This window comes from Sarcophilus harrisii, chromosome 3 (assembly GCF_902635505.1).
Source record: "Sarcophilus harrisii chromosome 3, mSarHar1.11, whole genome shotgun sequence".
Taxonomy (NCBI): Eukaryota; Metazoa; Chordata; class Mammalia; order Dasyuromorphia; family Dasyuridae; genus Sarcophilus; species Sarcophilus harrisii.
The window spans coordinates 204,241,423-204,266,377 of NC_045428.1; the positions used below are offsets into that span (position 1 = coordinate 204,241,423).

Here is a 24,955-nt window from a genome sequence, read left to right on the forward strand (position 1 = left end):
GAGGGAGTTAGTAACAGAATTTTAAAGTCCTTTTAAGATGCCATATTTGTCTAAGAATTAAAGGTAATTTTCATTAAGCTCCATATTCATTTTTTGGTCGCTATAAGAAAACAAAAGGGCTGCTACATGTCATAGTGGAGAGAGTACCAATCCTGGAATCAGTAAGACTCATTTTCCTTTGTTCCATCTGTCTTCAGACACTTACTAGCTATACAACCCTGTCACTTAATCCTTCTATCCACCTGCAAAATAATCTAGAAAAGGAAATGGCAAAATATTTCAGTATCTTTGCCAAGAAAACTTCAAATGAAGAGTCAGACATGACTGAAAATGACTAAACGGCACAACAGAAGATAAAACAGAACGATATAAAATCTGAAAAAACTAGATTCTATCTTTGGCTCTCTTGGGAGCCTCAGTTTCCCCATTTTTGAAATAAGAAGGTGGAACTAGATGGTGTCTATGTGAAATGTTTATCAAACTTGCAAATAACACAAAGCTCAGAAGGATATTATATTTATTGCATGATAGAATTAGTATCCAAAGAAATCTTAGTGGGAATGCAAAAACAAAAAAACAAAAAAAGAATATGACAAGATAAATTCTAATAGGGTTAAATGTCTCTGTAGAGGGATGAAACTCTTGAGTCTGTACAGGTTGGTTCAAGCACTTAGGACTAACTACTGACTGGACAATCTCTATGGGCATATGCTTGGAAAACGGTCCTTCCCACTATCCTGTGCTGGCTCGATGACTGGTGTTTACGGAGGATTGTAGGAGGCACTAGGGGGTGGAGTAAGACTGGCCAGAGTCACACTCTTGGCGGTAGACGAAGGAGAAGGTGGTCGGGGAGATTCTGCTTCCATCCTGTTCAATGCTGCCGCACAGGGGTCCTCAAACTTTTTAAACAGGGGACCAGTTCACTGTCCCTCAGACTGTTGGAGGGCTGGATTATAGTAAAAACAAAAACTTTTTTTTTTTGTGGGCCTTTAAAGAAACTTCATAGCCCTGGGTGAGGGGGATAATCGTCCTCAGCTGCCACATCTGGCCCGAGGGCCATAGTTTGAGGACCCCTAATCCTGCATCTAAAGACCAAGAATAAAGACAAGGACTTTTGCTTATCCTGACTCCGGCTGATTCTAGGATGTCTGGGGTGCTAGTGTGGTCGTCACATGCCTCCATCTCATCCATTATGAGAGGGAGAATGGCATAATGGATACAAAGCTGGTCTCATATTCCATAACTAATTTTCAACAAGTACATTAACTCAAGTATGTTAATTTTATTAGCTTACAAAATAATTAAAAAAAAAAAAGTCAAACTCAAAAGTTCCTATTTCATCCCTTTTATCCTCACAAGAAAAGCTCTGTATTACCCACTCCACCAAAGTAACAATCTACTGTTAGCACCAACCAGATAGGAGCTTAAAGCTCCACTCATCACTCTATTCCTTATTTTATTACTCTAATCATTCTTAAAGGTGAAAAAAAAAAAGTCACGTACGGTATAAGCATAAACCCAGCTCCCACTCAAGCTGAAAAAATAGCCCAGTTAATAGCCCAGTGACCAACCACTGGTGCACAGACTGAAAATGAGTTATTCAAAAAACTAGTCCCCAGCAAGAGGAGATAAATGATTTGGCCTCTCTGAAAGCGGCTAAATTTCTCTAGAAGGACTAGGGTATTCATCTAGGGAGAGCCTACTCATACACCAATTAAATCACAAATTCTTTAAAAGTAAAAAAGTCTTATCTCCCCAAACCCTATCATCACACAGCTAAGGTTTGGAGTTGTTCCCCTTCCTCCCCATGGGAATAAAAGACATTTTATTTGTTTTCTTCAATACAGACCTGTGATTTTATTAGCACACTCAACTCTTAGCAAGGAAATCCCTCTTCCCAATGCAGTTAAGACAACTGCTCAGTACCTTTTAGTCCAAGAATTGCTGTGAACAATGACCTAGGGTCATAGAGTCAGGATGGATCAAGGGAGGAGGCTGCAATTTAAATCCTCTTGATTTTAAAGCCAACTCTCTACACAATGATAGTGGTTCTCCAACTTCTCCAGAGATTGAATCCTCAGTAGTTTTGGCAGAGCTACTGTAGTAAAATATTCTTAGATTATGACTTTTAATTTCTATTAATAAACAACAAAAGGGTCATACACACAATCCAAATAACTATAGTACTCCATGGTTTGACAATGAACTAAACCATAGAGATGGCTAGCCCAATTAAATTTTAATTTCATTAGAATTGGTTCACCATTCCCACCAACAGAGATTTCCTTAGATCCCAATTTTGACATCCGATGTAAAAACTATCCTACCTAGCTTTGTTAAATAAACATGTAATATATACTTTCAAGTAACTGACAATAATAGTAGTAGTAATAATAATAATAATAATAGCATTTATACAATGCCTTTTATGCACTAGGTACTATGCTAACTACTCCATAAATATCTCCTTTGATATGTGAAACCCTGGGAGGTATGCACTATTACAGTGGAGAAAACGGAGACAAACAGAAATTAAGTGGGTTGCCCAAAATCATGCTAAGTGTCTAAGACCTAAGAAATTCATAGACAAGCACCCATCTTAGCAATGCACCACTAAGAATTTCTAAGTTAATACTGAAACTCAATAAACATACTCTGGTCATTCAACCAATAATATGCATCAATTGTACTGCCTTCTAGTGTCCACTTGACGCATTTGATCAACCAGGATTTTACAAAAGACTTTACAAAACATCTTGCCAACATTAAGATTTCTATGTATTCCCAATTTACCAAATCTGTCCAAAAAGAAAAAGAAATGAGATTGACCTAGAATGATTTAATCTGAATGTTATTTCACAGTTGTTATTATACTAATCATGTTATTTCATAGTTAATTCAATTTAAGTCAGAGAGCATTTCATTAGCCAAGCTCTGTTGTAGAGACTGCCATTACAAAGCCAGAAAAGAAAAAGTTCCTTGTCCTAAGAAACCTCATACTGAAGAAGACAACATATACACTATATATACACACATACCCCCTCAATAAGGAACAATAAAACAAAGGCGAGAAGGAAACACTAATAATTAGAATTATAGTTTATCTTTCAATGGTTTACAAACACCCATTTTAGAATATTTCCAATAATCAACATTAATGCTACTTCAAACCATTAAGCCTGGTTTGAAGAACCCACCTATTTCTCCCTTTTTAAAACTTGGAGTAACATCTGCCCCTCATCTTCCTCAATCCTAGTCACGGTAATTTCCCATGGTTCAGACACTGTTTTAATAATCACATCCAAGTCTGTCAATATCCTAGGATTTAATTTGTGGGGGGTTTCTTTCAATTCCTTGTTCAGCATTTCCGTTCCAGTCTTTCTCATCTGAAGTTCATTCTCTTTCATAAAGAAAAAAAAAAAAAAACAGCAAAAGAAGGCTCCCCATATGTCACCTGCTATCACTATCCCATCCACCCTCGGAATCTTTTCATTCACCATAAAGCTTTAAAAAAAAAAAAAAAAAAAAAGATCTTCTGGCTGGTCTTAATATTTTTCAGATGCCTCAGATCACTTAGGCTTTCAGTTATTCTTACAATGCTCTTTTGTACCAACCAAACAACAGTGCCAAATACTGCTGCTTCTTTGAAGGGAGTTAGAGAATCTGCTTGAACTTTTTAGGAAAGCTGGGCTCATTCCAACAAATAAAACAAATTATTCTGCAGAATTCTCTCCTGTCTCTTGGCTTTATGGCAATAAATCTGAAGGAGGAATCCTTTACAGCAGCACTTGTTTTAAAACTTGAACTACTGTTGTACACTGAAGTAAACTATAATTAGATTCTTGTCATCTTTGGGGGGAACATCTTATTTAGGTATTAAGGAAACTAGTTCAAGAATCTGATGGCAAAGAATTAGGTCCGTAATAGCAGTGAAAATCTGAAGCTCATATGGACTCCATTTGTCTCAGGAAAAGGAAACTACAGAAAGATTAAAGGCATTAAGATTTCCTGAAGAGGTTATAAGACAAGATTATTTTGCAGGCAAATGCAAGTCTGGCCATTAATTTTCTAGAACTCTGGTCGAGATTAAGTAATCTTTTTTTAAAAAATCTTACTTCACAAGAGTTCATTATAAATATGTTCAATGGATTGTTTAGAATAATATTGGCTCATTTGACAACATCTGGAATAAAATAGTTCATTCCCAGAGATAGGATGATAATGATATAGGAAAGAAGATGGGGATAAATACAATGTAAGTCTGCTTTAAATGAACAAGTACAATAAATCCATGCAATATAAAATATGATAGATAGATAGTTCTATGAAACCATAGATAACTTTTACCTGTTTTAATTAGTTTGAATTCAAAATGGACCAAAAACAATTTCTTTCAGAAAGAGAACGGAAAGGAAAGTGAATTCTTCACTTCTTCAAAAGTTCCCAGAATACCTGTTCATGAAGCTGTGTTCAATTAATAAGTTCATTAATATTTATTAAGGACCCACTGCATGTTAGGTACTGTGCTAAGTGGCTGGCTTAGGCACCGAGGATACAAATAGGGAAGACAGCCCCTATCCTCAAAAAGTTTACAATCTAATAGGAGAAAAATAACACACAAAAGGAATCTGGGAAGCGGGAAAGAGTAAGGTACCTGGGTTTTAACTTTAATAGACATACATGTAATATGTACATATAGTACACTTTTTTCATATTTCTTTTTAATTGACATGGGTTTTAAAGAAAATTTCTGCCATCTATAATCTCTACTGCATGGCAAATATGTTTCCGTTAAGTGCAAGGAATTTTTGGAGTATCTATGAGTCTGTCAAGTAATACATGGCTATTTTTGCTATTGCAAATATATATAAAATGTGCTATTTTTCTCTCCTCCTTCCTGTCAGGAAAAAAATATGACAGATCTAATTATTATTTACTTCAATGTACAATAGTATTTCAATAGTACAAATTTTAAAACAAGCATCAAATGTTTCCTTTACTTCATTTTTCACCTAGACTCAATCTTTAGGGCTTCTCTATCACTTCCATTTTCAACTCCACTACACTACTTAGGATTTTCCTATTATGTGCCTCAACACTGGGCAGCTCTTCCCTTCCTAGCTTCCTTTTGTTATCTTCCCTTTTTAGATTATTAGTTCCTTGAGGGAAGGAAGAGGTTCTCTTCTTTTTATATTTGTATTTGAATTATATTTTATATTTCTATCACATTTAGCAAAGTGCCTGCTCTTAATATTCTTAAGTGCACACTTTCTCTCTCTCTCTCTCTCTCTCTCTCTCTCTCTCTCTCTCTCTCAATTAAATGACTTGCCCAGGGTGACATAACTAGGAAGTGCCTTTGAGTCCAAATTTGAACTCAGTCCTCCAGATTTCAGGGCCAGTGTTCTATCCACTGTGCCATCTAACTGCCCCTTAATTTTTTAAACTTTAATTAAGTGCTCTATTAATTAGGGGGTTCTTAATAAATGTTGCTTATCTCAATACTGAATGACAAAGTATCATGAACAGAACATTTCTGGGAACTTTTGAAGAATTTTGGAAACTTTCCTTTCTCCTCTCTTTCAGGGAGAGTCCATTTCATATTCACACTGTTACCTTTCTTATGGATAAAAAGCTAGACCAATAAAAATGTTTTGAATGATATGTGTTCCATATTTACAAACCTTTGTTTCTTTTTCTCAGATGGAAATGTGTGGTCACTTAGTGACATTAGTACTGCACTATTTTCCTTACACTAGCAAAAAAATAAGTAAATCAGTAAAAATCAATTGAGAAGATTGGACTTTGAGAGTTGAGAAGACAAAAGACATAGGAGAAAGAGAGAAATAGACCAAAAAAAGAAAAAAATGAAGATAATTCATGGTCAACTTTAAATGATAATCAACTTTTATGAATTTTGAACTCATTTCCATAGTTCCCCTTGAAGCCACAACATAGACACAAATATCAAGATAGAAGTGGGGAAACAACTAACAATTTTTTCATTTCCATTGTTTTCTCAATCATGTCCAACTCTTCCTTACACCATTTGGGGTTTTCTTGGCAAAGATACGGAAGAGGCTTGTCATTTCTTTCTCCAGCTTATTTTATGTTGAGGGATTGAGGCAAACAGGGTTAAGGGACTACCCAAGTGCAAACACCTCGCAAGAGTCTGGGGCCAGATCTGAATTCTCGGAAGAGGAGCCTTTCTGACTCTACACTACTACAGTACTCTACTTTGCCACCTGGCTGTCCTGACAAATGGAGAGGTAGAAAAGGCTTCATTTGAGAGATGCCCTTGAACTGAGCTTTGGGAGACACAAAAGATCCCAAGAGGCAGATGTGAGAAATGCATAACATTCCCAGAGTGGACAGGTTGAACCAAATCTTAGAGACAGGAGATAGAATACTATGTACAATAGCAAAACAGACTAATCTGGATAAAATATGGAATGCTATAAAAGACATTAATGTGCAATTAACTTGGAAAGGTAAATTAAAGAAAGACAAAGGCCATAATACTTTATTTTTAAGGACTTGATGGCCTTATTAAGCTACCTTCCCTATGAAAGCCTCAAACCACACCGATCTTATTCCGAGTTTTCCCAACTTCAAAAAGGCAGAATACATAACTAAACTATGTCCAGAGGTGCTTCATCATTTGGACAACTTCCAACAAGATTCCCATTGTTTGTATCTTACCAACCAGTTCCTGCTTGCTATCTCTCCCCTCCTCTGAAATCTTCTACCAATTATTGTCTACATACTTCATTTGCCAATTACTCATGTACTGCCTTAGGTTATCTCTTTTTCTGTTGTCTAGAATGGTTATATAAACCTTGTATTACTAGTTAACTTCAAGTATCTATGCTCTCCCGTTCCAACTACACAATAAGAAGCTCGGAGGGAGAAAACATCCTATAGTCTTTTCTCACTCCCACAAGATCTAGTACAAGGTGGGTGTTCTACAAATATTGCTGGAAGTGGGGGTTAAGGAAGAGACCTACTTATTAGTCTTGGGGGGGGGAGAATTCTTTTTGTTCAATCATTTGGGATTTTCTTGGCAAAGATACTGGAATGCTTTGCCATTTTTAGCCTCTTATGCAGATGAGAAAAATGAAGCAAACAGATAAATGACTTGCTCAGGGTCACACAGATAAAAGTATTTGAGGCTGAACTCAGATCTTTCTGACTCTAGGCCCAGTGCTCCATCCACTGTGTTATGTGGCCATCCTAAATGTTCAATCATGTCCAACTTTTTGTAACCCATTTTGGGGTTTTATTAGCAAAGATACTGGAATGGTTTGCCACTCACTATTGCCTTACAAATGAATAAAGTGCATGACTGAAAGTCTATTTTTATATCAGATAATACAATTTTGGCAAGCTCATAAATAACAGGCGTGCATTTACATAAAAGGGGACTGTAAATGAACAATTTCAATACATGCCTATTGACTAAGTGGATCAGCTGTATTTGAAATGTGAAAAAATGCACGAAAGCAGGACAAAAGCCTATTTTTAAAAGTTGTTTTAGAAGTGCTATTTAAAGAAGTGAAACAAATCAGCCAAATCCTTAATATAGTGAGAACAGGGTCAAATCCTGAAAATTACCAGAAATTTTTATTTAGATAGTCTGTGATAGGTTAGATTTCATGACCTTTGTTAAAGCTAGCAGAGAGCACAGACTTATTAGCTTGCTTACCCATAATTTATTTAGACTATAAGAATTTGAGAAAAGCTTTCTAAGGTTGAATCAGTTGCCCACTTACGTTTCTAACAATACTGCATTACAGAGATTTTGGAAAACATGGCAGCATTCTTTCAAAACGTTTAGCATTTACTATAGCACTTTCAACAAATATTATCTAGATAACTTTTAGAAATATTATACCTTAAAGTTTGCAAGGCAATATAAATGATATAATTGTAAAATAATGTACATTAATAAGCTATTTTATTTTAAGCTCTGAAAAATGAAGGGCTTTATATAAAACGCTTTAATACTTCAATAAACCTCCAATTTCATCAATTTGGATACTGCCTGCCACGATACAAATTATAACCCATCCACAGTCACTCTTGTCCATTTCTTCCCAGAAATCCCAAACAGGGAGTTTTTAAGTGCTAAAGACATTCCTTTATATCCTTTGACATTACCCATGTACCAGTGTTTTTGGGTTGTTTATCTTGTTAATCCTTGTTAGTATCTAGTTAGTTACTGCCCACTTTTCCCCCAGTTATAAATCTTTATAATGATACTTTTTATGCCACATTTAGTTATCTATTTATTGTACCCAGCAAGCAGCTTTTCCACTGCTGGGAGGAGGGGGACCCTAATTTTGATTCTTTGAAAACAATGATATCCCATAATTGTATTATTCTATAATTCATTACTTTCTTCCCTTTCATGGACAAAGTCAAATAAAAAAAACAAACAAACTTTTTATACCAGTAGTGATAAACTCAAATAGAGAGAATTCCCTGAGAGCTTCCCTACTGGTTAAAAACAACAACAACAACAACAAAAAAAAAAAAACAAACAAAAAAAAAAAACAATTAAAATTAACTGTGTTGTATTATACTTTTATTTATTTTGCTAAATATTTCCCAATTATATTTTAATCTGGTTCCCTAAGAGTTTTGTGAGACCGAGTTTGCTATCTCTATTCTACATTCAAAGCTTCCATTTCTCTACCCTTTGGAGCTTAGTTTTTTACCTTATTACTTAGCTGAAATTGCTCTTTCCAAAATTGTCCATGGTCTATTGTTTAATAGTTAATAAATCAGTCAACATTTATTAAGTACCTACTATATACCAGGCATTGTGCTGAGTGCTGTGTATACAAAGAAAGACAAAAGTCAGTCCCTGCAGAGCCTTTTCTCTACAGTACTTCATACTGTTGATCACTCTCTCCTTCCAGAGTAAGGGAAAGACAGAAATAGAGAGAGGAAGGGAGGGAGGGAGAGAGAATATAGCAGTTCCCAAATTTTTTAGTCTCCCTAACATTTTTACATTTTCCCCCTGAGGCAACTGGGTTTAAGTGATTTGTCCAAGGTCACACAGCCAGGAAATGTCAAGTGTATTAGACCAGATTTGATTTGAACTCAGATCCTCCTGACTTCAGGGCTGGTGCTCTATCCACTGCACCATTGAGAACACCCTCCCCACAAGGTTACATTTTGTGGGAGAGGGGTGTGTGTGTGTGTGTAGAGATAAATATACACATATATCTATAATGGATATACATACATTTATCACTCCCCAAAGTTTCTATATGTGCATGTATACCCAGAAAAACACACACACACACACACACACACACACACACACACACACACAAAATAACCTTAATCTCATCCATGGATAGATACTCTTTGTTGTTGACCAGGTATGTGTATTTATATACAAATTTACATACACATGTACATATAAGTAAATACATACAAATATACCCATATGTACATGAATAAACACATATATATGTACCATATAAACAAAACTTTGGGGAAGGGAGGTCCTAAATAAATGTTATATGAGTACAGAAAAGTTCCTGACACCCAAAGTATAAGAATCATTTATTCCATTCAAACTCATAACAGAAAAGGTCTAAATTAAGCAAGGGAGTTATACAAGCCTATTTTAGAGACAGATCTGTTAGTTGACTATCTCTTGCTAATAAGATGAAAGCAGAAGAGGGGTACAAACTGAAGCTGTACTCTTCAAAGCTCTTCAAAGAAATATGTAAGATTTGGTGCTTATTTTCCTTTAGTATGAACAAAAGAAAAAAACAACCAACAACAACAACAAAAAAAAGGTCTTCGTGATGATTGATTATTTAAGTACCAAGTTCACAGCAGGGTAACAAGCTCTGAGAGAACCACAGGAAAAGAAACTGCTATTTCTTCTTTTATTGATAGGGTATCATTTAAGGCACCATCATTCTAGCTTTAGTCTATTCTAAGCATTATCCTTTGAAGTAGGATGTCCACCATGTGCAAGCACACAAACACATATGCCCTTCATAGGCAGAACAAAACAAGAGAAATAAAAGGGAAAAAAATATAGATGAAAGATGCTCCCACAAGGGTGGGGCTCCTCTGCCTGTACCCCAACTCCTCCAATCCCCAAGCACCCTGAGGATTTCAAGAGTAAGGTTTTTGTTTTTGTTTTTTAAAACTTTATTTTATTTGTAGCTCTCCCTTGTGGGAGGACTCAGTTCTTATTTGGGCTAACGGGCAACAGAGAGAGAACCTTGGTCTCTTCCCAGTGGCCATAGGTTCTTCTGAAAGTTCCTGAATACAAAGGGGCCCTCCCACCTGGGAGGCAGGAGAGATGAAGATGAAGGACAGAGGAGGAAGAATACTGCTTGAGTGCCCCGGCCAATGCAGGGGCTTTTCCTTCTTAAACTACAGGGACAAAGACATCTATTTACTTCCCAAAGCTTTGCCTTCCTTCCCTTCCACCCTCATTCTAGTTTTACTTATGCCATAATTGCATGCTTCTAAGAGCTGACAGCAATGTATAGAAGAAATTCTTAACCTGGAGCCTATGAACTTTCAAGATTTTTATTTTAAAATAATTTAAAATAAATTAATCAAAAATAAGACATTTAAATAAATAAAATTTTATTTTATTTTTGTGGGACTGGGTCTACCCACCTCACTCAAGCTGGTCTGTCACTCATGGGCCCAATCTCACCCCTTATTGGCACATGAGTGGGATTTTTTTGTTTCTGAGCTGATCCAGTTTGTATCTCCATAGCGAGCCCGGTGATAGCCCTACATTAGTAATAATAACTACCACCACAATAATAACAACAACAATTACAGCACTTAGTATGTGCCAGACACCGTGGTAAGTGCTTTACAGTTATTATCTCACTTGATCTTCACAACAACCCTGTGAGAGAGGTTCTATTACTAACCTCATTTAAAGATAGGGAAACTGAGGCAAACAAAGGGGAAGTGACTTATCTAAGACAAAGCTTCTTAATTTATTGGTCTTGGTCCCATTAACTGAAGAAGTCACAAAAACAGTAACAGGTATCAATTATTTCACCAAGATTTAATTCTTTATGTAAAAATAAACAAACACTTTCATCTCATTAAAATGCAAAGTTGCTTGAATCTTTAACAAATGGAAGAATTATATGTATACCAAAGAATGTTTTGGTTTTTTGCCCTGTTTTTTGTTGTTGTTGTTGTTTTCCTCAAAGCAAATGGAGTTAAGTGACTTGCCCAGTATCACACAGCTAAGTAAGTATTAAGTGTCTAAGACCACATTTAAACTCAGGTCCTCCTGACTCCTGGGTTGGTGCTCTGTCCACTGCACCATCTGGCAGCTCCTAAAGAATTGTTTTAAAATAAATTCCTTTATGATTTATTATCAGTAAATGTTTAATTTGCATACCTATGTTAGACGTCTATATACCTACGGTAATGTAAAAATTTTTTGGGTGAAAAGGAGTTGTAAATGGAAAAAGTTCAAGAAGCCCTGGTCTAGGGTCATTACTGCTAAGAAGGATGAGACTAAATTTGAACTCAGCTCTTCCTGACTTTAGGTCCAACATTCTATGCATTGTATCATTTAGCAAGATCTCACCACACTGGTGGCAGCCTTAGAGCGGATACCTCTTAACCTGTTACTGATGAGAATTCTTTTGCTCAAGAGATCCAACAATTTCAATCTTCTCAGGATCAGGAATTACAGTCATACACCATTACATTTGGCGATTTTTTTTTTTTTAAATAAAACATTCTGGTAACTCTAAATATAACCCATTTCCTTTACTATTTTATGTATTTACAAACATTATTCTGAGAAGGGGGTTTGCAGATTTCTTCATACTGTCAAAGAAAAGTTACCACAAAAAAGTTGCTACAGAAAAAGTTAAGAACTTCTGTCCTACAGAATTAGAAAGACCTTTAATAAGTAAGCAATTTCTACTGTAACGACTTTATTTAATTATCCTAACAAAAATGGTTATTCAAAAATACTGCTAAGATTCCAATTTCTTTGGACTTCAGTTTCATCATCTATAAAATGCCTAGATGGTCTCTGAGGTTCCTCAGAAGCAGCTAGTGGCTCAAGTGGATAGAGCACTAGGGCCAGAGTAAGGAAGACTGAGTTCAAAACCAGCCTCAGCCCACTGACCTTGTAACCCTGGACAAGCATCTATTTGCCTCAGTTTCCTTAATCTTTATAAAATGGAGATAACAAATGCAGAGTTGTTGCAGAGTTGTTATGAGGATCAAATGAGATAATTTATAAAATGTATTTAGCACAATGTTTGGGATACAATGGGAAAGCATTATATAAATGCTTTTATCCCTTTCCTTTCCAGCTGTACACCCATAACAGATAGCAGTCACAAAACAATACTTATACATTTTAACGATAAGGAATATTCAATTCACTTCAGCCCAAACAAATTTTTAACTAGTTTTTAAGAAAATTAAACTAAATGGGAAATTATTATTGCTGTCTTTTACCCCTTTTAAATGGATTCATTTCTTTAAGTCCTAATGTCCAAACAAAAATTAAATATTGTGCAAAAATTATCTATTCAACCATATTCAGGCTTATTCCATAGAATGTTTTATTTATTAATAATGAAGTGAGCAATGTTTGCAAAATATCTGTGTAAAATAGGATTTAAAATGTAACAATAATAGAATATAGAACCAAGAAAAAAATTAGCTTATCTTTCAGATTCCTGAGGACTTTCACACCATACAGAATCACTGAAGTATATGTTAGTGGGAGATCAATATGATAGAATACAAAAAAAAAAAAAAAAAAAAACAGAGCAGGACTAGGAGTTAAGAGAGACCTAGATTTCAAGTTCTGACTATGAGACCAACACCATGGCAATAGGCAAATCATTCAACCTCTTGAGCTACAATTTTTAGAATGTGCATAAGTATATGCAATTCTTACATCACAGTAGTGTGCTGAGGAGCACTTTGTAAATTATAAAGGATTATATAAATGTTATTATTAGTAATAATAATAATCATTCCCTGCCTGTGAATAAAAAGACCCCAAAAGATTTTAAAACAGGTCATAATGTCTATTTTTGCCATGTGTAAATGGCATTACCTCTCTACCAGGAAAAAAAAGTCTGTATATTAGAGCCATTCATTATCACTTTGGGTCTATTCATAGCTGAGGAATTAAATTCTCCAACTGGAAGTTTTTACTACAAAAACCATATGTGTGCTTTGAATAGTTTAAATGGCCCTGGGATGAAACAAAGAACTGCAGAGAAAAGAACCATGAAAGAAAACACTTAACAAATCCTTTCCCTGCAATGCAGTGTGATGCCTAAATAATATAACTGCAACAGGACGTAGAAATAGGCTTTTAAAAATCATTACAGCTGGTGCCCAGTCACATGATTTACATGGATTCCACTGTAATAAAGCTAGGATTGTGCTTCACAGACATTGCCAAAGAGCTGGCGTAGGTGTATTATTCACATTTTTTTGTTACTCATTGGCCCTCTGTTTCATATAGAAAGGATAGTTACATAAAGGCTGACTTTCTACACCATTATACACAATATAGATCCTGGGTACCTTTCTCCTCTGTGTCTTCTTGCTTTATATGCACATAGACAACTGATGTTCATTTATAAGGTTAATAAAAGGACGGAGTTTAAAAACACACTAACAGTATGTGCTGAGACTTAAAATGATTTCTTAAAAACACACTGCAGAAGGGTTGCAAGGTTTTTTACATGGACTATTCATGTGAAAAGAATGACTCTCGGGTTTAGATATTTAATTCAAATCTAATGTTCACCAAATAAAATGGACAAGGCAACATATGTCACACTATTGTGTACACATATTTTTATGCCCAATTAAGGCTTTCATAATAAAGTTACTACATATAAACAAGTGATATCCAGTTTCCATTCTGACTTTTCCCTTTACCACCAAATTCCATATGTAAAAGGTAAAAAAACAGCATGCATCTAATACAAATAAAGTTTGTCTTGTTGCAATTAAACAGCTATACTTACAATGTTTTTAATTATAATACATCGCATTATAGCATACTACTTTGATGCTTAGTCCTTTGAAAAGGCTTTGATCTCTCTCTAGTGTGGATGTGCTTGTTTCTTATTTTAAAGCATAAAGTTAACTGATTTTAGAAGTCAAATTTAGAAACTCTTCCCTCTTTTGTGTTTTATACATCAAGCCTCAGTTTTAGAGAACTATAATCCAACAACACAGCTGCAGAATACAATACTGAAACATTTTTTTTTAAAGTTAGACATTTTTTAAAGCATCTCACTGCAGAACATAAGTTGGATTTCTTTTTCTTTCTACATACAAATTTCCTCTCTGCACTGAAAATGCAACAGCCATTTTAAGAAGTAAAAATGCCAAGGAAGAACTAGAAACCTTAGTACTAGGAATTTTTCTGTCATCTATCTTATAGCAAAAGCTTACTGTATTCAAAATGGTAACGTATAGTCTTTTTGAAGGCTTAAATAACGTAGTAACATCCATTTTTTGGTTTGGCAAAAGAACAGACATTCCATCCATTTTAACAAAAACATTCACATGAAAGAAAAAAATAACTTTCAGACTAAGCAAAAGCCCCAAAGGTACCTACCTCAGAGTAGAATTCCCCTCATCAGTCCTGATTTTAGAGCAAATATAATTCCTATCTTCTCCAGAATCATCAGCTTGCCTTCTCACTCCAACAGAGGGTTCCTGAAAAGGATAATACAATAAGACACCGAGTCATCAAGTTTCTTTCTTCAGAAAACCTAGTATTATGAAACCTCTCATTTGCGGATTTGCCTTGCTTGAGTATACACGAAGTCAATAATGTTGCATGTCTTCTTGAACTGACTTGGCTTAAAATGTAGTAATGTGCCATGTGACTTTCTCATCCAGCTTTACAACTTACTTCCCTCAAATAACTGAATGCCTCCTCTTCAAACCCCCCTTCGCCATCCCTATTCTGTTCCACAAGAAAAATAAAGTTCACATGGAAAATAGACAAACCTTTATAACTAGAATGGCAAAAACAAAAAACCACAACATGTTTAAAACTTACTTGAGGGTTTTTTGTTTTGTTTTGCTGTTCAGCATTTTAACAAAGGCAATTCATAGCTAAGGCTTTTCACATTTCATGGCCACTCTTTACAGCACTCTCCAGATTTAGAAAGCATGAAATTCTTAGAGATCAGCCTCAACTGTTTTGCAAGCTGAATTCAGTTTTATGCTCAAATGGCACTATCTTAGAAACAATACTCTCTCAGTCAATGCACTTCCGTCTAGTACCAAGATTCAGTGAATTATAGTTTCCTTTAAAAAAAAGTATGCTGAATATTGGAATTAAATTGACTGGTTGTGTTGAGCACAAATCACGTCTCTGTTCCTCCTCCAAATCTGAAGTTTATCAAATTAAACAAGGCATAAAGTATAATGAATTCTTAATAAATATTCTTGAGAAATTCCAAAAGAATTATTAAACTGAATTTAATTCAACAGATATTTAGGTTGTGGGGTGGATATACTTTTAAGGAAACAATGCTTTAGTTCAGATTGAAATCTCTTATTATTGAAAGTGGAGCCACTTTTATTTAATTATACTTAACTTTTCACCCTCAAGGCAATATTCAATAATATAAATATAGAGAAAAAAATGTACCAGTTTAAAAAAGAAGAAAAATGTTACACAATGCAAGTTTTGATTATATTTCAAAGTTTTCCTTCCTTGAGTCATAAAAGTAATTATTTTCTGTATTCTTTTCTTAAGAACATATGTTTGTGTGAATGCATGTATTTTTTTCCCCTCATACCATTAGCATACCTTCCAGGTTTTTTTCCCCCTCTTCTCCAATTGCACAAGATAGGAGAAAGAATTAAAAGACTAGATTAAGAGAATGTGGATAAAAAGATACTAATGAGATGGGGATGGCAAAAATGATAGCATCCAGAGATATATCCCTCAAAGTCTCCACGACTTTCTTTATATTAATGCCATTTCATAAATACTGATACTAATAAAAACTATTTGTATAACAGTAAAACAATAGAGATGTCTCTGTATATAAGAATGAATTAAAACTGAAGTTGATATCTGAATTTATTTCAATTAAGAATTTAAAAATGATGTAACGTTGAGTGTTTTGTTTTGTTTGTTACCTTTTTATAATGTTCAGTAGAAGGTGATGACCTGGATCTTTCATGTATGTACTGGGGTTTCTCGTGTTGCTCAAGACTAGCATCCAGAATATCATCAGCAGAATGATATCTCCCAGAACTCCTTGTTTCCAGGGGCTTTCTTTGTTCTTTCCAGGAAGCTTGATACTCTGCAAAGGTTCCTAGTCTCTGAGGCTGCTCAGCCTTCCCCACCTTTTCAACTTTATTACTGGTATAGTTCAAGTTCTCTCCAAAAGAAGAAGTCCGCGTCCTTTTCTGATACCATTGTTCTCCTCCCCCATGTCCATAAGTTTTTCTACCTGGTCTATCAGTTTGTTCTTTCGGTAAGCCATAAATGGCTTGTTTGGGGGCAGGCCTATGATGGTAGGGCTTGCTCGTTTCCTCAAAAAACTTCCACCGATCAGCAAAAGAGCCCATGGCTTCCCCTGCTGTGCTGGGGTACTGGCAGGGATGGCGGAGATCTCCTGAAATTCCCACCTCGTGTATTTTCTCGGGCTCAGAGTAAGACTTCAGCTTTTGTTCTGCTGTGAATCTCTTCCTGCCTCCGATTCGGGGAACATGCAGCATGCCATTCCCAGATGTAGAGGCTTTAGTCTGGCTTACATCAAAGAAATGGGAAGCGCTGTCAGAATCTAGTGTCAATGAGGAGGAAGAACTATACCCATTCGTCTTACGTTCAGGCGATGACTTTGAGTAATGGTCAGATGAGCTGGGCTCCAAGTCTCGCCTTTTAAAGGAAGTAGCCCTCAGCACTCTGGCTTGGGCTTCTTTTAAGTGGTCCTTATAGGTATTATTGAATGATCCTTCTGAGGCTGTTGTGCTGAAATTCTGGCCTGACCCTGGTTTCCAGCCATCGGCGAATTCTTCTTCTTCGTTTGTCCCAGTCAAAGTAACTGTGCTTCGGCTTTTTTGAAGTTTTGCTCGTCTCAGCTGAATCTCATTCCTCAGGGTCGTTGCAAATCGGTCACTCCTGCGTGCTGGTTTACCTACTTGTGCATCAAACGGTAATGGTTTCTCCACACTAGAATCTTGACTGTTTGCAGACCTGTTTTTCCCTTCTTGGGCTAAGGAATGCAACATGGGGGTCTTCTGCGGAGAGATTTTGCTACTTTCTTCTTCACCCCACTTAAAGTCTTCTGCAACTCTCTTTTGATTGGCTTTCTCGATATGGCTGGACCTGTGAGACTCATCGTCCCCAGTGGGCCAGCTTTCCCCCACTCTATCCACCGGATAAGAATTGCACCTCTCACTGAAATCTCCAGACGACTCATCACAGTAAGGGAGATGGCATTTGGGTTTTTGGCCCATCGTGCTCGGGACAAGGTTTTCATGTGGTCCAGAAGATACCTCCGAACCAGTAACAGACTTCCAATAGTCATCTTTGAGGGGTTGCAGCTGGTTGCTTCCCTGAGCTGGTTGTTTTTTTGTTATACAGTAGTAACGAGACTGTCCAATGTTCTCCACCTTCTGGTCAGCAGCGCTATTAATGGAAGCAGGGTTAGCTAGCCTAACTTGGGCAGGGTTATAGGTCTGAATGTGGTCAGCAGGCAGCTCTTGGTGGCCCCCGTGATGGGCTAAATGTCGCTGTTCCTTGGATAAACTGGCTTCTCTGGAATTGTGAAAAAAAGTGCTCTCATCACTATATTGGCGCTGGTGATGGTAACCAAAAGCAGACTGTGCAAAACGAACGTCTGTGCTGGACAAAGAAGCCTGGAGCCTGTTGGTGCTCCCTGGGGGGTTGTTGTATCTATCATCAGAGGAGGCCCAGTTAGAGTCCAAATGTTGATCGGGTTTATAGGCAGCATTATTGGTCCTTTTCCCATCACTCACTCGAATCATTCTTCGCGGCTGATCTGCAGTTTCTAACCTCCACTCACTCCTCGGCTGAGATCGATTGAAAATAAAGTGCTGGGTGCTGGCTACCTCTGAATACGCAGGACTCTGGGTTTTCTCGTGGCTTTTGGTAGCAGCGAAGCTGTCACTACGGAGAGGTGGAGGTGGAGGGGGCGGGGAAGAAGAGGCTTTCTTTTTATCAGGAACATACCAAACGGGCCCAAAACTGGACCTTCCAGAACTAACAAGCTTGGGGTCGGTATTTTCTTCTAGTCTAGGGCTTCTGTTGTTCTCATACTGAAGAGCAGATGGTAAACATGCAAGTCTCTCTTCAAGGCTCTGAGTATTATCACTGAAGGACTGGACTTGTTTGCTAGCTCCTGGCTTGGTTGAGTCCCACAGGCCCACCTTATACAGCATGTTCTCTGTGGAAGAGGCATCAGCCTTGGACAAAGTGTGATCAGGGGTGCTGGAGGTGGTAGAAAATGAGCCATAAGCAGAATCGCGTTTGTTTGGATTGCCTAGGTGATCAATGCTGCTGTTGGACTTTGCAGCAGAAAGTCGGCCATATGAGTATGGCTGGGAAGGGTGGTCCAAGCTGTCCATGCTACCCAGGGAACTGAACTGATCAGAAGTGCGGTGCAGATTTGTCTGATCCCATGAACTCGATAGGTCGTGGGACGAAGAGCTAGAAAACAAGAAAAGCACCCAAGGGAAATTATTTTCCAGAAATTGTTATAATTTAAAAGAACAAATTATAACCATTTTTTAAATGACTCATATGCAGAACTGCTTCTATATGTAAAGTTCAAAAGTGAACAATAAAGGCTTCTGATATAAAAATATAGTTATTTAATTTTTACATTAGACTTAATATTTCTAAATTATTGTAAAGTAAAAAAAAAATCTCTCTAGACAGAATTAAAGGAAAATTTTAAAAATTGTATTTTTCTATTATACAACTAATTCTATCAACTGAGATACCCACCTTAGAGCCCACCAGAGGGCTATAAATAAGGAACATGTACAAGGACACTGGAAAGGAATAAAAGAACTCCAAGTAACTACTCCTTTGCTGTATTTGTTTTCAATGCTTGTGCTTCACTGTCATTTTATTATAACAAGTATGAACTCACTTTCCCTAGGGACTTTGTGTAAGAGTATGACTCCAGTTAAGAATCAACTCTAATGATTGTCATTGCCATATCTACCTAAATCAAGAGTTTGACTCCAGTTAAAGTTCAGCTTTAATTACTGTCACTGCTAAACCTGCTTAGTAAATATCTTTTTTCCAAAAGCTAATTAAGTACAGCTAATAATTAATGGGCAGCACATCAATAGAAATTCATAAAACACAGTATGAGAAACCTAACTACAGGATCCCTTCTCAGACTACTTCTCCAATTCTCACTTAGACTAGTAGGACAACTGGCTACTACTCCTTAAAAGTTCTAGAAGTAAACCTAAGGGCCTACAGTTTCTAAGTACTATTACTCATAGGACCCACCAATATCACCTAACTACGGATTGTGTTTCCTACTGATCATCAGTCATATTTAATTATCTTTTAGAAAAAGTATTTACATAGCAAGGACAATTACTAGAGAAATAATCCTTGCCTAATAGGAACATCTTCCCTGTGCAGAAACATAAGATTCTGAGGCAGAATAGGCTCAAGCTTATAAAGTAGTAATAAAGTATATGTTGTTCTGTCATGTCCAACTTGGTGATCCAATTTGGGGTTTCTTGACAAAAATATTGGAGTAGTTTGCCATTTCTTTCTCTAGCTCACTTTACAGATGAGGAACTGAGGAAAATTGAGTTAAGTGACTTTTCTAAGATCACACAGCTTACCTATCTGAGGCTAGATTTGAACTCATGAACATGAGTCTATCTGATTCCAAACCCAATGTTCTATTCATCACTCCATCTAGTTGCCCTAATAAGGTATATGACACATGGAGAAATTGCATAACAGATTAACTCATAGCTCTTGGTTACTGAAAATCATATTCTTTCTTCATGGAGACCTCATAAAATTTCATAATTTTCTGTTCAATTAGTGCCTTTATAGAGTTAAGAAGCTAAAACATCCATTAACCAAATAAGTTAAACTTTTTGGTTAAGAAGAGGAGCAAAATATTGGTAAACCTATACATTGTGGATATTCTATAAATAATGGAGTCACACAAATGTAATAATGGTTATAGAACAAAATCCTTTCTATAGTTTATAATTTTGATGATTCATAAAATTATTTAATTTTAATTAACTAACCCTAAATTTATGTATATGTTATGTAAACAATATAAAAAATAATTTAAAACAAAAAGCAATGTTACAAAGATGCAAGTATTATATAGAAGCATCATTAATATGCATTGAGAAAAATTTTAGATTTGGAACTAAATTATCTAAGGCACAAATTCTTTTGGTGACAAGTGACAAGTTCAAATAAGTAATTTAATATGAAAGATCTCCAAAAACACAGGTAAAATCACTACACTTCCTGAAGTCCATAATGCCATTCTTCACTTTCAGGGTTGTAGCATTTTTGCGCCTAAGAATTTTGAATCTTTCTCACAGGACTCAACAGTCCTGTGTTGTCATGTGTTGCAACTTCTTGGAGGAAAAATACAACCACAACAATACCCTGTGATTCTATCACTTTTTTAGTCAGGGAAATTCAGGATTGTACGATCATGTCAAAGAAGCCAAGATATATTACTAAGTAAAAAAAATAAAGAGAAAACTTCCAGGTAAATGATCCAAAGAAGATAAGGGCATCATTAAAATTTTTAAATTTCCTCTAAGAAGAAAACAATTGTATTTATTAGAAATGAAACCCCCTTTCTTCCTCCTTTCAACTCTGTATTTCTGGTGTAATTCTGTAACCTTTCCAAAGCAGACACATAAATAATATACTATGAAAGTAGCTACACATTAGTTCCTAACTGAAAAACTGCAAAATGAGTTGTAATGGAGATTAGATTACTTTATGTAATTTTACTAATGAAATGGAAAATCATTTAATCATCTTTTCATTTAAGCTATTTTTGAGAATCTCTATATCTTTTCAAAGAGCCTTGAATTCTAAACATTACCTTCTCTCATTCTATCTTAAATCTGTAATAACATATTTGATCCACCATTCATTGAGAAACTACTACTACTACTACTACTACTACTACTACTACTACTACAACTACAACAATTCAGTAGGTGCACAATAAAAGCTTTGTTGGAATCTACAGTGTGCAGATTCTGAAAAGGATACACTCCCAGTGTCTGAAAATGTCACAAAATTTCACTTTCTTAAATTAAAATTAACATGAAAAAAGATCATAGAACACTTGAGACTAGAGAACAAAGAAAGTTTATAAAATCTTTTAAAAAGTAGTAGCAGCTGGTATACCAAGGAATGAATGGTGTGAATTAATAGGTGCTATTAACTAAGATAGCATCCAGTAAGAATCAGGAGGGGTTAAGTATGACTCTTTACAAAGAGTTGGAGTCAGTCTTAATAATAATAAATAGGACAGCACGCATCAGGAATATTACAAAGAACCTCCAAACCCTTGTCAAAATTCATGACTCCTTTGCACTTTGTACAAAAGATGTTGCCAAAAGTAATCTAAAAAACATTACCTATAATTATGAAATCTTGGGTAATAAATTGAAAAAGCTCAGAAGCTCAGGCAGCACTATATTCTCCACTGCTAACTCAAAGCAAGGGCTTCAAAAGAAAAAGATCTTATTTGAAAAATGAATGACTGGTTAAAATGATTATATCTGAGAATAGGATCTTAATTTCTGGATTACAGCTTACAATATTGAAATGATGGACTCTTGGACAAGAAAAGAATGTACCTAGCTAAGGGTGATAAAGATGTATTTTTACAGACTCTTGAAAATACAATCAAAGACATCTGTATCTGAGAAAAAGAAGAGAAGGGGGAAAATGGTTCTAGTATATACAGTAAGCACGATACTTCAAAAAATAAATACGACGTAGAAAGATTAGGAATAAGAAGGCCCATAAATTCATAGGAGATAAAATCTGGATAAGGAATCAGCAATAAAACTCATTTCTTCAGATGTGTATCTACAGACCCATAAAACATGTGTTAAGGAAGGTGAACCATGATTCCTGAGGCCAGGAGGCAAAACTGACTTCAAAAGTGATTTTATGGTTTGAAACTTGTTAGGATAGGACCCAAGCTTGGAACATGGGAACCTCATTCAAGAAAAAGAAGATCAAAAAAAGAGGACCGGGCCTGTAGCAGAATTATATTTTAAATAGGGAGTCAAGTTGGTAAAGTACAGACCAGTAACCAATCGACTCATGCAACATTCCCTTTCAAACAACATTTAAAATAATGCCTTAAATCCAATTTTTGGAGTGAGAGAGCCAACAAAAGATCAAAGGAAGACATTTATCCAACCAAGGACAACTTGGAGCTTCACAAAAGAGTCTTATAACATCAAATGGGCCCAGGCCAAAAGCATGGCAGGAACACCATTGGGTACTGTTGGCCCAACCAACAGCAGTCACAAATTCAGGAACTCTCAATCCAGAGACAATAATGGGGATGGATGACTTCTGGCAGTTTGGCAATTCTATTGCCCATAAAAAGTTATGGATTGCTGTTCCAGGACAGAGAGAAGTGTTTGTGGTCAGTCACAAGGGAGAGGGACCCTGATCACAGTTTCAGCGACAACAGAAGGGCTGCAAGAGAAAAAGGGGACCTGGGCAAAGTTCCAGGCCAAGAAGAGCGCTATTACTTGTAGCTGCACAGCAGCAGAGACCCACCCTGGGTGGAGCCCAGGAGAGCAGTGATCACACCAGTTCTAAGATAACACTACTCTAAAAGCCACAAAAAACTTGCAGACCCCAAGAACGAAAACAGTGGCAGGAAAAAGACCGAGGCTTGTCACAGTGTCTTCCCACTCCAACATGAGCAAAATCTAATTTTAACAAAGTTCAAATGAAGAAATGGACTGGAAAAATGAACATACAACAACAACAACAACAAAAGAATCTGATCAGAAAAAGCTATTAGATAGCATTAGGGAAGAGCAAAGTCTCACAGAAAAAGGCCAATTGAACCCACCCACAGTCAACAAGAATCCTAGAAAGAGTTATGAAAGAGAGACAGAGAGAGATAGGAGTGAGAAAGAAGGACTCATGGAGTGAAGAAAGAGGTAGAATGAAGAAATTTTTCTAACGTGAAAGAAGAGGGCAAGAAAGAATTTTTATAGTAGAGGAGAAAATGTAGGGGTGGCAGGAAATATTTGAATTTCACTCTCATCAGAACTGGTTCAAAGAGAGAACACACACACACACACACACACACAAACACACTCACTCAGTATCCAATATGGAAATAAGGAGGCTAAAGAAAGGGAAGGTGGGCAGATTAAGGAAGTCAGTATTGTTATTCAGTCATTCAATTGTGTCCATTCAGTCAAATTGGTCCAAGAAGTTTCTTGGCAAACCTACTAGAGTGGCTTGCCATTTCCTTCTCCAATGTGTTCCCATTTTTGAGTGAAGTGATTCATTACAAATTGGAGTCAAGTGACTTGCCAGTGGTGACATAGCTAAGTAAGGATCAGAGACTGGATTTGAATTCAGATTTTCCTGACTCTAGTTGCACTTAAGGGAGGTAGAGGTTAGAGGCAAAAGAGACTTTTGAGAAGGAACCAGATAAAAAAGAAGGAAAAGAGAAGAAAACAGTAATCATAACTGTATTTAGGAATGGGATGAGCTAATTCATAAAACCAAAGAAGATTGCAGAATGGATTATTAACCAGATCCAACAATATACTATGTACAAGTGATGTACTTGAAATAAAAAGACACCTTCAGAGTTACAATAAAAGGCTACAGCTGAATCTACTATGCTTTAGCTGAAGTTAAAAAACAAAAAACAAACAAACAAACAAAAAAACCCCAACACCACCACACAATCAAGGGCAGCAATCACAATCTCAGACAAAGCAAAAACAAAAATGAAGCTAGTGAAGAGACAATCAAGGAAACTAGGTTGCTTTACTAAAAGATACTATAGACAAGTAATTATCCAAAAACTTTACAGCAAATTTCTCTGATAAAAGATTCATTTCTCAAATATATAGGGAACTGAGCCCTATTTATTAAAATAAAAGCCATTTACCTATTGATAAATGATGAGTTTTCAAAAGAAAACTGCCTGTTTATATTCTATCTATACTTATATGAAAAACTGTTCTAAATTGCTTACTAGAGAAAAGCAAATTAAAATAACTTTGAGGTAAAACCTCCAACTATCAGAAATTACAAATGCTGGAGGGAACAAATGAAAATAATGAATTATTGGTGGAGTAGTAAATTGGTCCAACCATTCTGGAAAACAATATGCAATTATGCTCAAAGGATTATCAAACCCTTTGAACCAGGAATAGCACTGCCAAGTCTGTACCTCAAAGTGATCAAAGGAAAGAAAAAAAATATATAAAAATATTTATTAACAGCTTTTTCTGGTGGCAAAGAATTGGAAATTGAGGGAATGTTTAACTGGGAAATGGCTGAACAAGTTGTGGGTTATTACTGGGCTATAAGAAATGGTGAGGGAGGTAATTTCTGAAAAACACAGGAAGAACTATATTGAATTGATGCAGAATGAAGTAAAACTTGGAATACCATCATCCATAGTGACAGCAATGTTGTAATGATGATCAACAATGAAAGATTTGGCTGCTCTGATCAATACGATGATTCAAGACTCCAAAGGAGTCATGATGAAAAAATACTATCCACCTGCAGAAAAAGAACTAATGATCTCTGAGTGCAAATTAAAGTATAATTTATAATATTTTATATATATATATATAATATATAATAAAAAGTATACTATAAAATAGCAATATTGCTACTGGAATATCACCTGGA

The 24,955-nt window shown here is 36.0% G+C and overlaps 1 protein-coding gene across 4 annotated transcripts in view; it reads right to left on the reverse strand.

The window, feature by feature from the left end:
- SHROOM2 (shroom family member 2) overlaps window positions 1–24,955 on the reverse strand; it is a 226,178-nt gene that overhangs the window by 59,321 nt on the left and 141,902 nt on the right. For all 4 annotated transcript variants that reach the window (XM_012546104.3, XM_023500341.2, XM_031959011.1 and 1 more), the window contains 2 exons: window positions 16,174–18,712; window positions 14,630–14,730 (listed from right to left, as the gene is read on the reverse strand). In XM_012546104.3, the coding sequence (XP_012401558.1) occupies window positions 14,630–14,730; window positions 16,174–18,712 (2,640 nt within the window). The remainder of the gene's footprint in view (window positions 1–14,629; window positions 14,731–16,173; window positions 18,713–24,955) is intronic.